The sequence below is a fragment of the Rhinichthys klamathensis genome, unplaced genomic scaffold (assembly GCF_029890125.1).
Source record: "Rhinichthys klamathensis goyatoka isolate OS25496 unplaced genomic scaffold, OSU_Roscu_1.1 h1tg000228l_1, whole genome shotgun sequence".
Classification (NCBI taxonomy): Eukaryota; Metazoa; Chordata; class Actinopteri; order Cypriniformes; family Leuciscidae; genus Rhinichthys; species Rhinichthys klamathensis.
In genome coordinates, this window is record NW_026606752.1 from 511,451 (window position 1) to 532,286 (window position 20,836).

General features: G+C 35.9%; 2 protein-coding genes across 2 annotated transcripts in view; one reads left to right on the plus strand and one right to left on the minus strand.

Annotated features, from left to right (window-relative positions):
- ca12 (carbonic anhydrase XII) overlaps positions 1-20,836 on the minus strand; it is a 92,324-nt gene that overhangs the window by 39,507 nt on the left and 31,981 nt on the right. The gene's annotated exons all lie outside the window — the stretch shown is intronic.
- usp3 (ubiquitin specific peptidase 3) lies at positions 1,327-16,476 on the plus strand. Its single transcript, XM_056264911.1, has 15 exons — positions 1,327-1,663; positions 5,094-5,154; positions 5,420-5,563; positions 5,694-5,777; positions 5,868-5,949; positions 6,924-7,006; positions 7,700-7,813; positions 8,926-9,039; positions 9,908-10,054; positions 13,966-14,072; positions 14,148-14,228; positions 14,320-14,438; positions 14,524-14,637; positions 15,355-15,422; positions 15,610-16,476. Exons 1-15 carry the CDS (start codon positions 1,573-1,575, stop codon positions 15,773-15,775), a joined length of 1,575 nt encoding a protein of 524 aa, XP_056120886.1. The 5' UTR covers positions 1,327-1,572; the 3' UTR covers positions 15,776-16,476.

Below are 20,836 nucleotides of genomic sequence, written 5' to 3' on the forward strand. Positions count from 1 at the left end.
AAAATGTTCAGAGAAAGATAGTGTAAAAATGTGAAAATAAAGAGTTACCATTTTTGGAAATAATTGTATTATGTTAGCCATAGTTTTATGTTTCTCTTCAGAAATAAAATAAAATGAAAATATGAAATAAATAAATTGCAATAATAAAAAATAAAATAAAATTAACATTTACAGAATTAATTTTAGTATATAGTTAGTCATAGTTGTATGTTTCTCTTGATAAAATAAATTACATTTATTTAAACAATAAATAAAATAAAAATTACATAAATTGCAATACAATAATAAATAAATGTTAACATTTACAGAATTAATTTGATTATATTTTTAGCCATATGTGTAGAATGACTTTGTGTAAATGTTTTTTAAAGATGAAATAAATAAATAGCGATAATAAAATATGGAAAATAATAAAAATAAACAACATTTACAGAATTAATTCTATTGTTAGCCACGGTTCAATGTTTCTCGTCAGAAGTAAAATGAAAAAAATATATAATAATAAAATAAATAATATAAAATGAATGTAAAATGAAAATAAATTAATAAATAAAAAAATTACATTCATAGAAATTATGTTATATTGTTAGCCATATTTTTACGTTTCTCTTCAGAAACAATATTAATTTAATAAATTAAATAAAAATTAAATAAATAAATGTAATAATAAAAAAATGAATAGTTAATATTTACAGAATTTATTTTTATCATAGGCCTACTATTAGCCATACTTTCATAAAATTAAATAAATAAGTTAACATTTACATAATTTATTTTATTACACATTAAAGATAAAAAAAATGTTTTATTTTTTTCTTCTTCAGGATTATATTGGCCTATAATTATAATGATTATATATATTATTATATTACAGCTATTATTATAAGTATATTATTATCATGGTTGGTAGAAAAGCCATACCTCATAGACTTATGAAATATTTGTCAGATACTATTTTACACTAAGGTCTAATTCACTGTAGCCTATACACAGGTTTTTATACATTAAAGCTTACCTTTTTATTTTAAGGAGGGGACGCAAACCGGGATAATGATATTATCCATGGTATCAAAAAGTTTGAAAACACCTGCAGTAAAATATTGATTTGTAAATTAGTTACACTTTCTCACTTATCATCCACTATGACAAATCTCTTAATTCTCTCTCATTATCACTGCTCTACCTATGACCCTGGATCTGAATTAAATCAGGACTTTTCTCGATTAACACACGCTTGTGTATACATCCCATCAAAGTAAAAGTAAAGTTTGAAGATTGTCAAGTACGCTCCCTATTTAGACTGTATTTCTGCTGTCTGGGTAGGGAGCTCGGTGGGTTTTGAGACAGCCCGAGTATATGCATACATGTCTGCCCTCTTACCATAACAACACTGTCTTCACTTAGCAGAGCAACATCACTGCTAACACATCTATACGTTTAGGAATCTACATACTGCTTCTCCGAAACACATTTTGTGGCTTTTAAATATACACGTTTAGTGTTTACACACAGCAATCGTGCAGCAGAGTACAGACTGGGTTAGCTAGTGCTTTAGCTAGCACACACAGGCTCATGGAGTGCCCTCACCTCAACTCCAGTGTCTGTATGACGGTGGATCCGAGCCGCTTCCCCAACGGTTCCCCTTCCTCATGGTGCTGTTCTGGTGAGTTAAATGCGGATACAAATGAATATTCATTAATAATCACTAACAATTAACATTAAGTCCGTTTCCTGTGAAATAGCTCGAGCTAGCCGAGGCGGCTAACGTTAGTGCTTTATTGCTCACAGCAGCTCGCGCTAGGAGACTTTTATGGTTTTTTTAAAACAAATAACGTTATAACTGAAATTCGAAGAAAACCATAAACGTACACTATAATAATATGATGTGAAATGATCATATTTCGTAATTGTACTCATTTTAAACCCCAAACTAAGTAAGTTAACGTTAGTTTAGCCTCACACAGCACTCAAACCCGCTAAAACTTGCTAAGCGCAAAGCTTATTGTTCTCTGAACATATTTTAGGATCAATGTTTTGTTTTTAAATAATATTAAACGGTTGTCACATTTACTCTCCTTTTTGTACAGAAAATGTTGTGTTGTCCTTTGCTTCAGAAGGTTGAGTGAGACAGCTTTGGCTTTTTAATCTTTGATTGGATTACAATTTATTTGCTTCATGTCGAGCTGTTTATTTAATATACAGACCTGCTGATGTACAGTCAATTATTAATATTGTTCTTTATGTATTATTGTCAAGAACAATTGAGCAGTCTAGATGCAGACCTTGATATCAAAATAAACCGGAAATAACGTCTGCAAACGTTTTTACAACATTAGTGTAATGCCAGAGAATGTCTGCTAATGCATTCATGGCCTTAAATGAGTGCTTAAATGTGTAAAACGGTCAAAACAATGAAATCTAAGAGGATCTAAATTTTAAACTTTTCTATCTTCTCACCTCTGTTTTGGGCTTGGTCAGTTGCTGTATGTAGGAAAGTATTAAAAGTGGCATTTGAAAGCAAGTTATTGGAAATGGTAAATTGGCTTAGTGAGGTTTAGTAAGGGCCAGTTTTAGTAAGGGCCAGTTTGCTGGAAAATGTTCCCGAGGACATTAGAGGAAGCCATAGGTTGGAGAGACCTTTACAGTAAACCATTAAATCTTATGGCAACGAACTTGTGTAAAGAAAAGAAGTGTGGGATCTAGTGTCCACTGATTTTCACCAGAATCATATAGATTTTAAATGGACCAAATAAAAACAAAATGTAAAAATGGGTATATTAGAGGGATTATTTCTGGGGGTGCATACATACAATTTTGGCTGATAATTGTTTTTTTTTATATCATGGACAATATAAATATTTCTGAAAGAAGTCTTTTCTGCTTCTGCATTTATTTGATCAAAAATATAGTAAAATATTACCCTTTTTATATATATATATAATTTATTCCTGTAATGGAAAAGCTTAGTTTTTAGCAGCTATTTCCTCAGTCATCAGTCACACGATCCTTCAGAAATCATTCTAATATGCTGATTTAATGCTCAAGAAACACATCTTATCAATAGAAAACGATAGTAACATTATAAATGTCTTTACTATCACTTTTGATCAGTTTAATGTGTCCTTGGTGAACAAAAGTGTACATTTCTTTCTTTTTGACCCCAAACTTTAAGTTGGCTAACTATTTTGAGATTTTTGACATGGATAAATCTGATAAATAAATATCAATGCAGAAACACTTTAAGATGTTTTGTAGTGAATATTAACAACTAGTAAATGCTTTGTACATCATGCACATAATATAGCCTATACTTTAATATTTATATACATTCATGTGTAGCCTATATATATACACACAGAGTAGCAGTCAACATTTGAAGTGGATCAAAACCTTTCATCAAAGTTATACATGAATTTTGAACTATACCCGTTCTTGTCTTAGGACAACTTTGATGAATGATCCACTTCAAATGTTGACTACTGTATTAGCCTATCTATATACTATATTGTGTATTGACATATTTCGAATGAAGTAAATATTTAAAACCAATATATCATGCATCCCTAATTGAATTGAATGTGAAATTTCAAAGTAGAAACTGAAATAGCCTAGTATTTTCTTAATATCTGTGAAAAATCTTTTTTTGCAGTGTATGATAATGTTTATTTTTGGTCGAGATGAATTGTCATGTTAGATTACACTGAAAACACATGAACATCTAGGGCGTGACGCCAGTGACCCTTCAGCACACCCACGGGACATGAGAAATGCCCCATATCTCATGTTTAACACATTTCACACTTATGAAACATGTCTTTTCAGTGAATCTCTCTAGTTACTAAAAATACTTTAATATTCACTTAAAATAATCAAATTAGTAAAACAGAGCTATGAACTACCTTAAATACCATATAATTCAAGATAGCTTCAATTGTACACTACTTTGTGTCAGATTCATTGAAGAAATCATACAAATTGTACCTGCTTAGGTGGTTTTGTTCCTAATAAAACCGACTTTTTTAGAATGGTTTCTTTTGTATGAAGCACATTATATAAAGCATGTTACAACAGCACAGCATTGCTGCTTTCTTAACCTTGCACAGCAGGTACGAGGAGACGCACGGGGTCTATTGACTTTTTCCACATTTGTTGGGTCGTGCACAGACCAGCATTCACCAGAATCGACCGTTCCTTAGCAACGGCTAATTCAGATGCTTGTTGTGCACTCAGAAGGGAAGGTGATCAAGGCAATTAGAACAAAGCTCTCTCTCCCAGCAGGCCACAGCTAGAGATTACTTTCACATGAGGTTAGCATGCCACCTCAGCTCAGCGCAAAACTGCTTATTATTATACACTAGGATTCATCTTTTTGCTATGTGGGTCTGGATGTATACTTAATTAATGCCTAGTTATATTTGTAAAATTATGTTTTGAAAAAAAAAAAAAAAAACAGTTATGGAAACATTATAAAAAATATAAAAAAAGTATACAAATAGTAAAACAAAAATACAAATATTATACAAATACAGAGTATTTGTTTGTGTATATATATATATATATATATATATATATATATATATATATATATATATATATATATATATATATATATATATTTGTAATATTAAGCCCAAGAGAAGAATGTGTATGTCTAAATATTATACAAATTAAGCAAATACAGAAAATATTTACAAATATAGAAAACATAAAGAAGAATGTATGTTTAGTATAGAGCTTAAAAATATGCCTTGTGGGAAAATGTATAATAATTTAAATAATAATAAATAAATAGATACAAATTGGGAGAATGAATTAATAAATAAAAAAAGATATAAAAATATAAAAGAAAAATAATACATTACACAAATAATATTATTAATATTATACAAATTTATAGAGAAAAATATATGTATAACCCCAAGAGGATTTTATTTTGATATTTTATTTATTTTATATATTTTTAAAGGTATTCAAAATAAGAAATGATTGTCTGGTTTTATAAATTTGTAAAATGCCATGTTATATCATGTATGTTGTATATATATCTATATATTGATCTAGATTTTTTATTTTATTTCATTTTTTTTTTGTAGTTTGCCGGTCAAACAAAAGCCCGTGGGTTTGCCTGACGTGCTTGAACGTGCATTGCGGAAGGTGAGTGCTTAAACTGATGTTTTTAGTCTTTGTGGTTTCAGTGTGTGCGGTTTTCTTTATGATTTACACTTAATATTACATTCAAGCGTAAATCCAGAGCTCCTTGATTTACTATTGTGAAGAATTATATTTAAGCTGTATTAAAATATAAAAATTCCAATTATTTTAGTAAGTAAATTGAATTAAAATCAATCCAATTTGAATGATTAATAATATATTAAATTTCACACATATTAATATCCTTTGCATCTGTTTGCTGTGGCAGGTATGTTAACGGCCATGCCAAAAAGCATTTTGAGGACATTCAGGCTCCAGGTGGCGGTCAAAGGAAGCCAGAGCGAGAGAAGTTGAGCGAGAAGAGTCAGCAGCACTCTGTGTGTATGGACTGCAACAGTTTTAGCACATACTGGTTGGTTTCTTTACACAAATACATTAATAAGATACGAGTGTCCTTAAAGGGACAGTACATACAATATTATTCAGTGAGCAGTGTTTGTGTTAATCTTTCACATTGTTTTTTTTTTCTTCTTCTTCTGTAGTTACAGATGTGACGAATTTGTGGTGAACGACACAAAACTAGGAAATGTGCAGAGGGTCAGAGAACATCTTCAGAGTTTGGAAAAGTAAGACTGATGTTTGTCGAAGTGCATCCATTCAACAATCATCATCACATGAATACATTGTTTTTGAAACGATTTATTCTCTTTGTTCAGCTCTGTGTCTAATACCGACAGACAGAGGAAGAGAAAGCTGTCAGACAGTTCTTCTCATGACAGCAAGCTGAAGAAAGACAGCGTAAGTTGAGTTTGATTCTAGATATGTGTGCAAAAGGGCTCAGTGTGTTGAGAAATGGTTCAGAAAAACATGATGCGACCATCTACATATCTCACCAAATAATGAACGGTTCATTTCTGGAAGGTAAAAATTCTCCTCACAGAATGATTTCCCATGAAGTCCTTTATGTGACCCTGGTTTTGTTATTGTTATGACTCCCCACACCAATATCTTGTCATGTTGTAGCCTATTAATGTTTGAAGTTGAATATTTTGCTTATTTTGCTAATAATATGGAGCTTAAAAAATGTAAAATGCTTCAAAAAGAATAATTTAAAATTAAATGTGTATATATATATATATATTATATTAGTGAAATATTATTGCAATTTAAAATAATGGTTTTCTATTTAAATATACTTTAAAATAACATTTATTTCTGTGAAGCAAAGCTGAATTTTGCTGAATTCAGTGTCACTTGATTCTTCAGAAATCATTCTAATATGATGATTTGGCACTCAGTTATTATCAATGTTGGAAACATTTTGAACATCATTTTTGATCATAATTTTTCTATTATTTTCTATTATGTATTACTTAATATAATATATATAATAACTAATTATTATTAACATTCTAAGCTTAAAACAAGCCAATTATTTTACATGTGTAGGTCTGGTTTGGACGAAAAATATTTATTTTGTATATATGTGTAGTGAATGTAATATTTTAATAAAATAAAACAAATAATAAACCACAACTATATATACATTGACACATTAAATATAACTTAAAAATAGTAAATGTATCAATAAAAATACATAACGTACAGTTCATAGAAATCTCTGGTCATGTCACTGTTCAGAAGCAATTGGATTTTTGCTTTGTAAATTTAACTAGTGGCGTGTATACATTCACTTTTAGTTTAAATTATGTATGCATCATTTTTTCAAATGTGTGCTGGTTCCATAATTTTTCTGAAATGTCCCCACACAGGACGGCACTCTAGCACACTGTGCCACAGGCCTCCGCAATCTGGGCAACACCTGCTTCATGAATGCCATTCTCCAGTCCCTGAGGTAAGAGCGACCCCCACGACCCCGAGCCAAGGGCAGCCGGCGATGTGTGTCCTGGCAGGGTGTGTGTGTCCCGGCTGGAGGAGCTCGAGTGGCTCTCTGCTCTCTGTGGCCAGTGAGCTGGCTGGAGTAGAGCTTGATGGGAAGCCAGGTGACGGATTAGGCCGTCTGCCCGCTCACCGCAGCCAACCTTACACTGGCTAAACCGCAGCGAGTAGCTCATGCCAAATATCATAAACCGTTAGGCCTGTGTTATTATGAACTAGTGAGGGGAAGCATTGAACATTGTCATCATTTATTCACTGTCTTATTGTTCCCATGGATTTTATCAAGTTACAGAATGATAAAAGATTATCGCAAAAGCTATTTTACTTAGAGCAAATAATATTTTACTATTTTTAATGATCATTATTTAATTATTATAGTGTCATAATTTTTTTTTTTTATTGATAAGCTGCATTGGTTTTAAGGTCTGGATAAGGTTTAAAACTACCTAAAAGAAACCTTTTCTTTTGTGGACTTTTGCTGGTCATAATCCATGGGAAAGGAAGCTTTGGCAAGGTTTCCGAGGATTCTGGCATATTGTCAGTGTTTAGTTTGCCTTTTGAAAGATATACTAAAAGGGCGTAAGGATTTTGAGTCATGTTGGAGACAGGTCTGTTTAGTTAAACGCTGGTTTTTGTTTCCTGTCTCCAGTAACATCCAGGTGTTCAGCTGTTATTTCAAGGAGCTGCCCTCGGTGGCCTTACGAAGCGGGAAAACGGCAGGAAGGAGAATGTACCACACCAGGAGTCAGGGGGACAGCAGTGTGTAAGGTCCTCTCCACTGAATGGCAAAGAGGGGGGTTCGAATGGTGTCCTTTATTTTAAAGAAAGAAAGTAGTCAGAACAGTTTTTATTTGTGTGTAAGCTCTTACAGTATCATATATGTAAGGGATAATCTGTGCATTAAATGATATTAATGCATGACGTGGAGGCAAAGAACCACCAAATGTGAAGCGTAGTGCATTAAAATAATTGAATGCACAGCTAGCTGTGGATTATCCCACTTATACCATGGTCATTTGCCAGCATTTACAACGTAAAGCTGTTATTGATGTTTGCAGCGAAATATTTGACCGGAAGGGTAAAATTGACGGTTATTTTCGTCAGTTGCTAGTTAATTTTAGTTAATTTTTGCTAGTTAGATCTAGCATTCTGCCCGCTTTGAATCAGACACAGAGTGTGTAACATTTATTTGAATGAGTGATTATAGAATTTATTTGAACTCATTATAGAGAGAGAGAGAGAGAGAGAGAGAGATTGTAACACTAACATATTGATCTGTGGACAATTCTTTTACTTACAGAATTAATATACCATGACAAAAATATTTGTCATTTTAAAAAAGTGATTTATAAAAAGTAAATATAAATTTTAAATATATCAAATTATATAAAAATATTAATAAAATATAAAATATGAATTCCTGAAATTTTAAATACATCACTACATCTATTTAAAAACTTTTTTTTATTCAACTTTTTAAAAATTCATTTGTTATACATAAAATAAGTACAAATACAGTGTTTATCAACTGGTTTTGCCCAAGAATATGCATGTTTTTTTTTTTATGTTAAATTTTGATGTCGGTGGCCAAAACACAATGTGGTTGATGCAATCTATGGTTATCCTTAATACAACCTGTATTTAATAGTTTGGGTCTTTATTTTTTTTACTTTGTGTAGTTTGTTTATGGTTTTCATGGATGAGAGCAGGTCATATATTTTGTTATCCTAATCACACAATTATTTGTTGAGATACATTGTATTCTTTGCATTAATCCAAGTTTTTTCTCTGCTCTCTGCCACCCCAGAACAGGCCTGACGTATCAGTCCCTGTAATGTCCCTAAAATGCCAGTGTTTTTCTGCTCTGTTGTGCAGATCTCTGGTTGAGGAGTTCAGGAAAACACTCTGTTCACTTTGGCAAGGGAGTCAGACCGCCTTCAGCCCAGACGCCCTCTTTTATGTCATTTGGAAAATAATGCCAAGTTTCAGGTATCATAAAATCACACAATTTATTGCATTTTTTTATTGTTTTTTCCTTGGATTTGTCATCCTGAGCTTTTATAAGACATACTACAAGTCACACTAAAATGCAATTAAATTTTTCATTATTCAAGCACCCAGAATCCATTCTTGCTAGTGGTCGACCGTTATGTTGGCTTCTCAAAGAGCTGGATGGCCAATGGCCGATATATGTGATTTCATTTACAATATTATTTACTAATGTAAAGTTATATAATTAAAATAAATAATTTGAACTTAATGAAAAAATGAATCTGTAAAGTAAACAGATTTATTCTTTAGATAGGAACTTCTTGATTTTGTAATCTTATTATAGTAATTTTTACAAATATAGTAGTTTTCGCAAATAAAGACAAGGTTTTCCACACTGCCAAAAAAAGTCCAGCTTCCAACTCTTTTTTTCCCCCTCAGAATGGGCAGTACCAATAATTAAAAAAAGGCCAAATATTTTTACTTTCTGTTTGATGACATAGTAAATATTAATATATATTAATATTAATATAAGTAGTAAATAGTACATTTTAAATGTAAAATATTTACATTTGACTTCCGTAATTATATGAACTAATTGTAATAACAATGAGTAATATTAGTGACCTAAAATATTAAATGAGAAATATTAAATGAGAAAAAATGTGTCCTTGATTGTGAAATATGCTGCCAGACCAAATCATCGGAAAAGCGAAGTGTTTTCTTGGTTTATTTTGAAATAAAGTTTACGAAGTCAAAAATTGTTTTTCTTTGAAGTAACATGCGCTGATGAATCTTCAAAAAATGCCAAGAACATCTTACAGAAAGTAATGGGATCAATTTTGACTTTTATCCGATGTTTTTGCAGGGGTTACCAGCAACAGGATGCTCACGAGTTCCTGCGCTACCTGCTGGATCATCTTCACAGAGAGATGCAGGGGAGCAAGAACGGGTCGCCCAGTCCCGCCCTGCCCCCGGACCGACCCAAACATGCCTCCGAGAGCAAATGCTGCATGTATGATACCCCTCTGAACATATACATTTGTAATTTATACTCCCATGTCCGCCTTTGTTTGGACAAACAGATAGTCCTGCCCAAAACTTAAGCCGCCTTTCCACTATTATCTCTGACATTTGCGTAACTTTCAAATTGGTCATAAAGCAACTGTTACCCGCTGCTTATTCACTGTTAAAATGAATAGAAGTCGACCGATTGGTTTTGTTGATTAATCGGCACCGATAACCGATTGCTGGAATGATCGGCATAAATCCATATTGATAGTTTTTCCGGGTTGCATCTGTTGCTTGAGTGGCTGAGAAGGGTCCGCTGTCATTATACAGTGCGAGAGCGGCCTCTAGAGGCGAAACAGTGCGGTCCAACCTAGTTTTTGTTATCGGGAAAATCCACTATCTGTCGAACCCTAAAAATTTATTATGTGAATTAATGATTTGAATGAACATGTGTATCATGTATCCACACAAAAAATGGCACGCAACATGTCTGAAAGAAAAACTAGGTTTTCTTGGCTGAAACAATGTAAAAAATTATTAAATAATTATTTATTTCCGAATTATTCATAACCGCCATTTTATAGAAATAGTGTTTAAAGAATGATGTTTTAGTGGAAAAATACCGGTCATTCTCCGCTCGCGCTCATAGTGTTGATTACATTTCGGATCCAAAATTTCTGCATATGCATATGGTTGGAACTCCACAAAGCTCCCGTACTACTCGACGTCAAAGGCAGCTTTACGCCACTGGTTAAGCAAGAACTTGATATTTTGGACCACTCAAACAAACGCAGTGTTTTTTGCAAGCGCCATAGTAGCGGAAAGTCTCTCTCTCTCTCCCTATATATTAGTGCTGGGCAACGATTAAAAAATTTAATCGCGATTAATCGCATGATTTTCTTGCGATTAATCGCTATTAATCGCATTGTTACGCGCAAAATTGAATAATGAATTCTAGTAGTGTATTGCGCACTTTTGATTTAAATGTACTGCTACAAAAGTGCAATAACATGTGGTTTGCAAAAACTTTAAACAAATAAGGTGCTTTTATACCAGCAGTATTCCCTTTACACAGTATCAATAAAATATTTCTTGTAAATCTCAACTTAAACATTAATGTAATCAAATCAAATATTTAAACAAAGCTATTTGCCACTGCCAGGGCATTACCTTTTATCTAGCTTGTTAAAACGAGTCCAGTTTTCTTGTTTTTTTTTTTCTGAACAGGTATCTTGTATCAGGGAGCAGCAGAAACAGTCTATGTAGTCAAAGGGTCATGATCACTACAGATATAAGTCGACCAACGTTACTTCTCTGATAGAAGCTTAGGTTTGGTCATGGCATGCCATGGTTTCCCACGTAAGATTACATTAAACAGAGGTAAAGCCCAATTTATACTTCTGCGTCGAACTCACGCCGTAGCTGTGTAGCGCGCGTACCCTGACGTGCATCTCTCCAAAAATGTAACGTCAATTCTACGCGTACCGCAAGCGCTGTGATTGCTAGAACCGCTCCCCGGGTTTCACACTCTCCCTCTGCATGTGTAATTGCGCGTCAACGCGGACAACGACGCAGATATATAAATGAAAACCAACGCGTTGGCTATAGCGTAGAGGCTCCGGCGTAAGTCCGACGCAGAAGTATAAATCAGCGAGGTGAGGTGAAGTGGTCGAGCACAGGTGCAGCGACAAGCGGGTGCGTTCCTGTGAAACTGTTGCAGTCATGCTCGCCTCACGCACGCGCCCGCGCGTTGCCGAAGTTGAATTGTCTAACTTTTTTGTACACGACGCGCAGCACAAATCATTGGAAGAGAGACTGATCCTCAGCTCGCTGTTTGTGAGTTTCCAGAATCGAAATAGTTATCAGGACATCAACAGGAGGGAATTCACATGGCAGAGCATCCCCGCTAAACTAAACGCAGGCCTATCAGGTAAAGTTATGTATAATTTTAATTTAAGTTAAAAAGGCTACAGCTGCGTAGCGCACAGAAGCCGTTGCATGGTTACTATCCATAGAGCGCCTGTCATTCACTCGCGGAGCGCTGTCTCCCTTTCTGTTCACCTGAGAGAACCTGCCAAAGCCCATCCACTGCTTGTTTGGGTGGGTTATTTGCTGGCTGACCAACATCCCACCCCTCCTGTGATCATGGTTTGACTGTAGGCCTATGTGTATTCAGAGGCAGTGAGCAACGGACTTTCAAAATAAAAAATAAAAAAACCTCTGCGTTAACGCGCGATAAAAAAATTGTCGGCATTAATTAATAAATGCGTTAACGCGATAATAACGCGTTAACTTGCCCAGCACTACTATATATATATATATATTAGGGCCGGGACTCGATTAAAAAAATTAATCTAATTAATTAGAGGCTTTGTAATTAATTAATCGAAATTAATCGCATTTTAATCGCATAAATATTTGACCTGAGAACAGGGAGAAGTAATTTTTTTCACATGGATTTTTAGTATACCATTGAATAATGACTGAATACATAAGCTTAAGCAACAAAATATTGTTTATTTTTGTTCAACCAAGTCCAGCAGACCAGTGCGATTTTTGCCATTAAGTGTAGCAATAGCATATTGCTACACTACACTAATAGCAATAGCGAATTCCTTGTTGCATAGCTTGCACACAACCATGCTCTTATCGACGCTTCCATCCGTTCGTTTTTTGTAACAAAATTTCCCACCCACCGGCCAACCAAAGCGACCTCGTCAGCTTCTTCGTCATGAACGCTAGTTGGTGCGCCAGTATAATCGGTCCGCCGAAACTCATCCAGTGAGAAACGTTCCGCGGTGCAAAAATAAGTGCGATTAAAAATATTTTTTTGTGTAATTAATTAACGCGTTAAAGTCTGTAATTAATTAATCTTAATTAACGCGTTAAAGTCCCGGCCCTAATATATATATATATATAAATGCACAACTTGTCTTCAGTTAACTACATTTTTTCCTAGTCAAAGCGGTACACAGATGGTTCGGGGCAAATTTCTAATTCGAGGTAGGTCTATCTCAGCAGGCCGCCCCTCGTTCCATATCTCCCCTGCTAGTTTAGCGAGTACGTGGGCAGCAGTGATAAAGATAACTCTTTACGGCACGCAGAGGGAAGTCTCTCTCGTATACAGAGACTGCTGTTCCCACACTTGCCTGCTGCTAGAGGCAGAGCCACCCTGTTGTGTTTGTATTAATAGCAGCAGACAAGTGAGGAAGCCCCCAGCCTGGGCTGTGAGGGTGACCTGAGTGGATTTGCAGGGTTATTGAAAAGGAAGTGCAGTGTTGTGTCGTGCTCACTGGATTGTGCGGAACAAAATGGCAGGTTAATCCTGCTGCGAATAGACGGACTAAATGTGCTTTCACAAGGGCCTGGTTCTGTTGAACACATTTGGGAAACGGTACTCATGTTGGTTTATTTAAACAGGACCTATTTTTCCCTTGTTCAAAGTCGTCTTTTAGTTTTTGGGGTCTAATAGATTAGGTTTTAAAGCTTGAAAACTTTATATTTCACAAATTTGACATTGTCGCAGCACCTCTCTTCCCAGTCTGTCAGTAACGCTCTGTTTAGTTCTGGTCTCTATGAAGCCCCTCCTTCCAAAAGGCACAATGTGCTCTGATTGGTTGACTGGATCAGTGTGTTGTGATTGGTCAACTTCTTTGAGCGTGTTTGGGAAATGTCACAGCCCTTACCAATAACCATGGGTTTCAACACACTACTAGCGCAACTCAATCAGGCCTCGCCCCTTTTTTTTGGCGGGAATTATTTAAATAAGGAATATTGTGACGTGTTCGTTCCCTGACGAAAACTCAAGACTACAATCAAGGCGTTTCAGGGAGTTCAGAAACAGTGTGCTGTGTGCAAAACTCCCATTGGAGTGATAATAGGACCCCTTTAATAATGCTTTTGCTTTTCTGCTAGAAACGGGACCTCCACTATCGTTACATCTGTGTTTGGTGGCGTCCTACAGAATGAGGTGTACTGCTTGATATGTGGCACGGAGTCTCGGAAATTTGATCCATTCCTAGGTGAGTCATCAATCTGGTCCATCAGCTCTAAAAGCTTTTGTTGCCATGGTTATGCCAAATCTTGCTCTCCTCCAGATCTCTCATTGGACATTCCCAGCCAGTTCAGAATCAAGACCACAAAAGACCAAGAGCCGGGGCCAACATGCACTTTGAGAGGTAAGAGATGTTATTAGTAACTTTTAAAATCAGGTAATTTTGTTCTCCAGTAACACTAAGAGGTTGTGTGCCGTCTCTCTGCCGGCTACAGATTGCCTTTATAGTTTCACAGACCTTGAGGAACTTGATGAAACTGAGCTCTACATGTGTCACAAGTGCAAAAAGCGACAAAAGTCCACCAAGAAATTCTGGATCCAGAAACTGCCCAAGGTGATGGAAGTAGCCTATAGAAATATCATTTTTTTTAATCTCAATGTAGTTTGTAATGGTTATATGATGTCTTGTGCCTGTGCAGGTGCTTTGTTTGCATCTGAAAAGGTTCCACTGGACAGCGTTTCTGAGGAATAAGATTGACACCTATGTAGAGTTTCCCATGCGCGGCCTTGACATGAAAAGCTACTTGTTAGAGGTGAGAGCAAACCATTTAATTCTGTTAATGCTGTAATAACGTTACTTATAACTGATTTTTTTTGGGGGGGGGGGGGGGGGCAATTTATGCACTTATTTTTTAATATATAAATGTCATTATATTTAATTAAATTAAAGATTATTTATAATTATAATAGTATAAAGTGTAATAATGTAATATATATATATATATGTGTATGTATAACTTTATTATGCTATTACTTTATATATGAAGTAATTAAAAATTATTTTAATATTATTATATTCAGTATCTAATATAAAAAAATACAATCATTTTGTATATATATATATATATTTAGTCATATTACTCTTCAAATATATTAACATACCATTTTAATATAATTTAATAATAATTTATATTTTTTATATATAAAATAAATTCAAAACATTAAAATTATTTACATAAAATATATTACTATTAAACATTAATTCCAATATTTTTTTGTTATATTTCATATTTAAATAAACATAAGTAGATAGTGATAAATACAATTACTATTATTCATTTTTATTCATATATAAAGTAGTAAAATAATAAAGTAATATTCATATTACTATACTTTAATTGATTAGTTATCAAATTTAAAAAAAGTAATTTAATTTTAAAAAATGATTACAATAATATTATATAATAAATATACTTCTTATTATATGATTGTCTTTATATAAAATATAACAATTTTGTAATTATATTCAGCCTGAAAACAGCTTGCCTGAGAGAGGCCTGTATGATCTTGCTGCAGTGGTGGTGCATCATGGGTCTGGGTAAGTAAAAGCTTGTGGTATACAACTCATTTACCAGCCTGAACTTCTGTTTCATTGTCATCCACTAGGGGGGGATGTTATATCAGTGGCTGTTTCCTATTATTTCCTGTTATATCAATTCACACTCTGTACAGATAATCAGATCACTGATATATATACGATATCCCCTCTCCATCATCTCCCGCAGCATCGGCTCAGGACATTACACGGCATACGGGCGTCACGAGGGCCAATGGTACCACTTCAACGACAGCACGGTCACTCTGGTCAATGAGGAGGCTGTGCTGAAAGCCAAGGCCTACATTCTGTTATACACAGAGCACAGCGATCAAGAGAGTCAACCCAAGCACTAAGACTTCAGTTATTGGACCTTCATACGTGTGCCGTCATCCGTCTCATGTCCTATGCTATCCAGTTATGTTTTCTCCGTCACAGAACCTCAGTATAAACCGAATTGCTGCTTACGTTTTGACTTGATGACTTGCGTTGAATAGACTGTCCCAGTTTTTGTTTTTGTTTTCATATGCCACCAGTGTGAAATGAGATTCCAAAGGCAATTCTTCAGGGGGCTGAAAAAAATTGACTGTAGAAACAAAATGCTTTACAATTGATTTTTTTTTCCCTAATTGAGTGTTTTTCCCGTCTGCTGAAATGATGACAGCCGTCTCGTTTTTGTGTCAGACACTTGACGTTCCCTACTCACGCCAACGTTCTGCTCGCTGCTCCAGGAAGGTTTTTTTTTTTTCTGTTCAGCTTGGAAATTCATTCTTGTCCTCTGAGCCTGCCGTTCATTTGATCTAGGTTGGCGTTGGAGGTATTTCCGAACCAAAACTTGAAATGTATGATTTTACATAACAAAACAAGATGTCATTTTTTATCACAAAGCAGTAGTTGACTCAAACACAGCTATCACCTCACTAATGTGAAAATGAATTTTGAAGAGAAGGGTCCAGTAGCTCACATAGTTCGTTTCGTTTCCTTTACGCTTGGAAATGTCTGACCTGATGTAAAGTTTCTGTCCTTTTAGAATTAAAGGGATGCATATTGTGCAAAAGTTGATTCGTGTTTTTATTATATTCTCATAATTAAAATGCATACAATGAATTATTGTATTGTATAGAAGGTCTAGATTCCTAAAAACAAATTTGCGGCATAACTAGTCGATCTCGAGTGGCTCAACAGGTAGATCTATAGATAAAATCATCTTTCAGGCATTTTGGCATTTCAGGAGTGGCGGGTTGACTAGCTTTCGTGAGGCACACTCGCAAGGTCTCTCGCTCTCTCCCTCTCTGCCATGCTCTCGCTATGTATGTTATGCACGCAGTATGTTCTGTCTCGCATGCGCGCACTAGATTCCGGCAGATTTTAACTAATTTTCGGGCATCAGGGAGACGCTATCAATATGCGGGAGACTCCCGGGAGACTTGGGATGTCTGCAATGGCCATAGACAATTTGAGGAAGTGGTGGGGGAAGTGACGTATGCCGTAAAGCGGTCGAATTTTGTAGTTCTTTTTGTGCACGGGTTCCTACCCGAAACCCGAAGTTACATAGTGCCAGTAAAAGCGATAAAGACCACGTCAGGCTATGGCAGACGTGTCATTTAACTTATTTTAAGTCGATGTACCATCACAAGGGTCTTGGAAATATATTATGAAGGTTGAAAAACTACATAGTGTTACTATAATACTCACACAGGTCAGTTTATTAGACGAATGAAACTTGAGGTAACGTTAACGCAGCGCTGTTTCACTTGCTCTAACAGTTACACTATCACACTAAACGGGATTTGAGTGTGTTGAATGTTGTTAGTTAGGTTGGCTGTATGAGACTAGCGGTAAGCTAGATCAACATTAGAATAACATACAGATCATATTCTAACATTTCATCATGTTGAACTAAATAACATTGATTAGTTTTATGTACATTTGCTCACCTGTCTAATAAAGTACATGCGACACTCGCGTCTCTGTCAAGTCAAAGTTAGTCGCGGACGTGGAGCTCTCGGCATCTCGAAAGATGTTGATCTTCGTTCTAGTCCTCTTTTTGTCTCAAAGTCTGCTTGCCATGGTCCATAATGTTTGAACAAAACAACAACAGCGTGAGCGTCCTGCTAGGCATTACCCAGTTGTCCACGTCTGTCGCCATGGTTACTATGGCAGTACGAGCGGAAACCAAGGGTAACGCGGATATGACGCCATTGACTGGCGACTCCTCACCCCTGCTCACACGTCCCGTTTCCTTGGTTAAAATCGCAATTTTTTCACGATTTACAAATGGTTGGAAACATTAGGGATATTGTAAGTAATCAACTAAACAAAATATATAATATTTGGCCTAGTGGTTTTTGGATATTTTACTGCAAAAATCCTACATATTGTACCTTTAACTATTATAACCCTGGTTCTGACTGACATATAAAAGGCCCAACCACTCATTTTGGTACTATTTAGGACTGGGTAAAGATGAAATCTTGTTAACATGATTTTGTTTCCAGAAGTTGTGCAAACCGAGCCAATCAGAAGAGCTTGCCAAAGAGAGGAAGTGCTTGGCATTTTTTGTGTGCTAATACGCATCAGATGGTCCGTGGGTGTGTCGGCTTATGCTGGGACTAGCTATGCCCCACTTCCATATCAGTCATTGCAAATAGGGTAAAAATTAATAGATCATAATCTGTTAATATTGAAAAAAAAAGAAATCCTAAAGGAAGTAAATCTAAAAATGCGCCATATTTAAATATATGTCGTCAATACAATGTCTTGCGTTGCCAATGCCTTTCCAATTCTGCGACTCATTTGCGTGTGTAAAATAATATTAATATTTAAGTATATAAGAAAAGAAGATAATATATATATGATAATAATAAAATATTAGGTTACACATACATATTATATTTTTTATATAGTGTATATATAAACTACCCATTGATCTCAATGTTAACCTGGGTGTATGTGACCAGGAATGAAGAACATTTGAAACTTTTCTAGTTTCGTTAACTTAGGCGTATTTTGTATACAAAAGGACATGCTGTTACACCATTTGAATTTGCTCGCATTTGGTTGAATGATTCTGGTACCAGGTACGCACTGTTCTCAAATACGGGTGTGGGTTCAGTCAGAGTGTGTCACAATGTACAGGATTGCTTTTATTTCCTCTGTTGTGCCCATGTAATTGCTCCAGGTGGAGTAGCTTTCTCCTTATCCTCGCTTGAAATATAGTGGCAAGTACACTAGTTCTCTATAGTCTTTTTTTCAGATGACCACTTACAGTGTCACCCACTGTAAAATGGTTTTTAATGACGTAAAGCGCTCCAAAACAACAGCGTATGAGGGTGTGCATTGTTCCCATTGTGAGTATTTCTTTTACTTCCTCCTCTCTCCTTCTATCAATTGCTGCCACCCACACCCACACTCCTGGGGGCAGAGCAAACACTGGGACTTCCCCACGTGCAAGCGAAGAACAGGTGAGGAACAGGTGTCTGAAGCTGTCACACTTTAGAAAGGACAACAACGTTTATTCTCTCTCTCTCTCTCTCTCTCTCTCTCTCTCTCTCTCTCTCTCTCTCTCTCTCTCTCTCTCTCTCTCTCTCTCTCTCTCTCTCTCTCTCTCTCTCTCTCTCTCTCTCTCTCTCTCTCTCTCTCTCTCTCTCTCTCTCTCTCTCTCTCTCTCTCTCTCTCTCTCTCTCTCTCTCCTGTTAGGTCACAGCTGCCAATAAGATCACGTTGCTTGTGTTATCAAGTGCCACTGCGTCAGTCGTGGCATGTCATGATGACTCATTGAAAGTGACTCAAATGTTACAGGCTGAAATCGCACTTTACTTGGAAAAAGATTGCCAGGTCCTCTGTGATTCACCTAATGATAGCAGGTGGTATTGGCAAATGACATATAAAGTGTAGTAGATATTGTCTCTAGATAATTCCAGTAAGGGGCAGGAATGCTAGCCTTGCTAATTTAGAAGTACACTTTGTTCAGTGCGCGCAACACGTGCAGGACTTCAGCTCACTCTGTACTTTCTTTCTGACATGTTGCCAAAAACCAATGCCTTCCTTTTTCCCCCTAAACATTGTTTATTTGAGGGTTCTGACTAGCCTGACACAGCAATCTTGGCTCAACCAATGGCTGACCAATGGCAGGTGACAAGGCACAAATACATTTTTTGTCATTTCATTTGGTGCCGCAAAATTACTTTATCTGCAGTATTGTTAGAAATATATTCACATTCAGTCAGGTATGTTCAAACTTTTGACTGAAAATTTTTTAAACAAGGCGACTTACGTTTACACTCAAATTCTGGAAATTTGTGGACACATTGCTGGAGAGCCTTTTGTGTAAATGCAAGATGGAAACGGAATTCCGGTCTGAGTCTAAGGGGTTGTTTACACGACACCGGTTTTAAATAGAAACAAAACTTTTTACGCGTTTTGGCCGTTCATTTACACGACAACTACGTTTTGGGTGTCTGGAAACGCAAACTTTTGAAAACGGTCTCTGTGTAAACAACAAAAACGCGAATCTCTGAAGACGACGACGTCATGCACATGCGTATTCCGTGTTCAGTCTATCAGACTGATCTCATGAAATGGCGTATGTATGACACGCCAATTCGTATTTCCATTTTTGGCGTGCTATCAACACGCATAATCGCTTTTCAGCGTGTTTATCAACGCCTTTGACTTAACGTTATATTACTGTATTATGTACATATAAATATATGACCTACCCCAACCCCGTCCCTAAACCTACCCGTCACTGGGGTTAATACCATTTATGAGTCTTCTCCTACCATCCTAGGAAAAGAAATATCGCTCCACAGATGTAGAATATAGATTTTGCTTCGTTTCGCTCGGACATTTAACGGCGTACACATACACGCGGAATCACTCGGACGTTTAATGGCGTAGACATACACGCAAAAGATTTCGGCGTGGACATACACGCGGATAGCTCAAAATGCGTATAGATAACACGCCACTTGAATTGAAAGTGGCGTGTATGTTTACGCAAAGTCATGATGTCATGTTGCGTCTATAGTGTTTCATCGCCATCTATTGGTCTGGTAGCAGAATACAGGGTGTTTATTTGTGGATCAGTGTGAATGGGGATCATTTGAATGGGTCGTCTGTAAACTTCTCCGTTTTAAGCATATTGTTGTTGTGTAAACGTACCCTTAGTCTTGTGGGTAGTCGAAATCTGTCCTGATCTTTTTCCCCTTGCTTCTCTCCTATCACTTCCTGTCTCTCCATAACTATCAAAAGCATGTCGTACCAAAATAAGTTCCTCTCGAGAAACCCTGCTCTTTAGTTTTTTATCCTCTTAAAAACATTTTCATATGGTACCGCTAACCTGACAGATAATTTCGGTGTCTGCATGGATTGCCAGTAGCTCCTTAGTCTTGACACCAGTCCAGTTAGTAGTC

What these genes read in the sequence shown, in the direction of transcription:
- usp3 (XM_056264911.1), top strand. Translation starts at nt 1,573, where the DNA reads ATGGAGTGCCCTCACCTCAACTCCAGTGTCTGTATGACGGTGGATCCG. An exon ending in GGATCCAGAAACTGCCCAAG is followed by an intron (nt 14,439 to 14,523) that starts GTGATGGAAGTA and finishes GTGCCTGTGCAG; the next exon opens with GTGCTTTGTTTGCATCTGAA. An exon ending in TGAAAAGCTACTTGTTAGAG is followed by an intron (nt 14,638 to 15,354) that starts GTGAGAGCAAAC and finishes AATTATATTCAG; the next exon opens with CCTGAAAACAGCTTGCCTGA.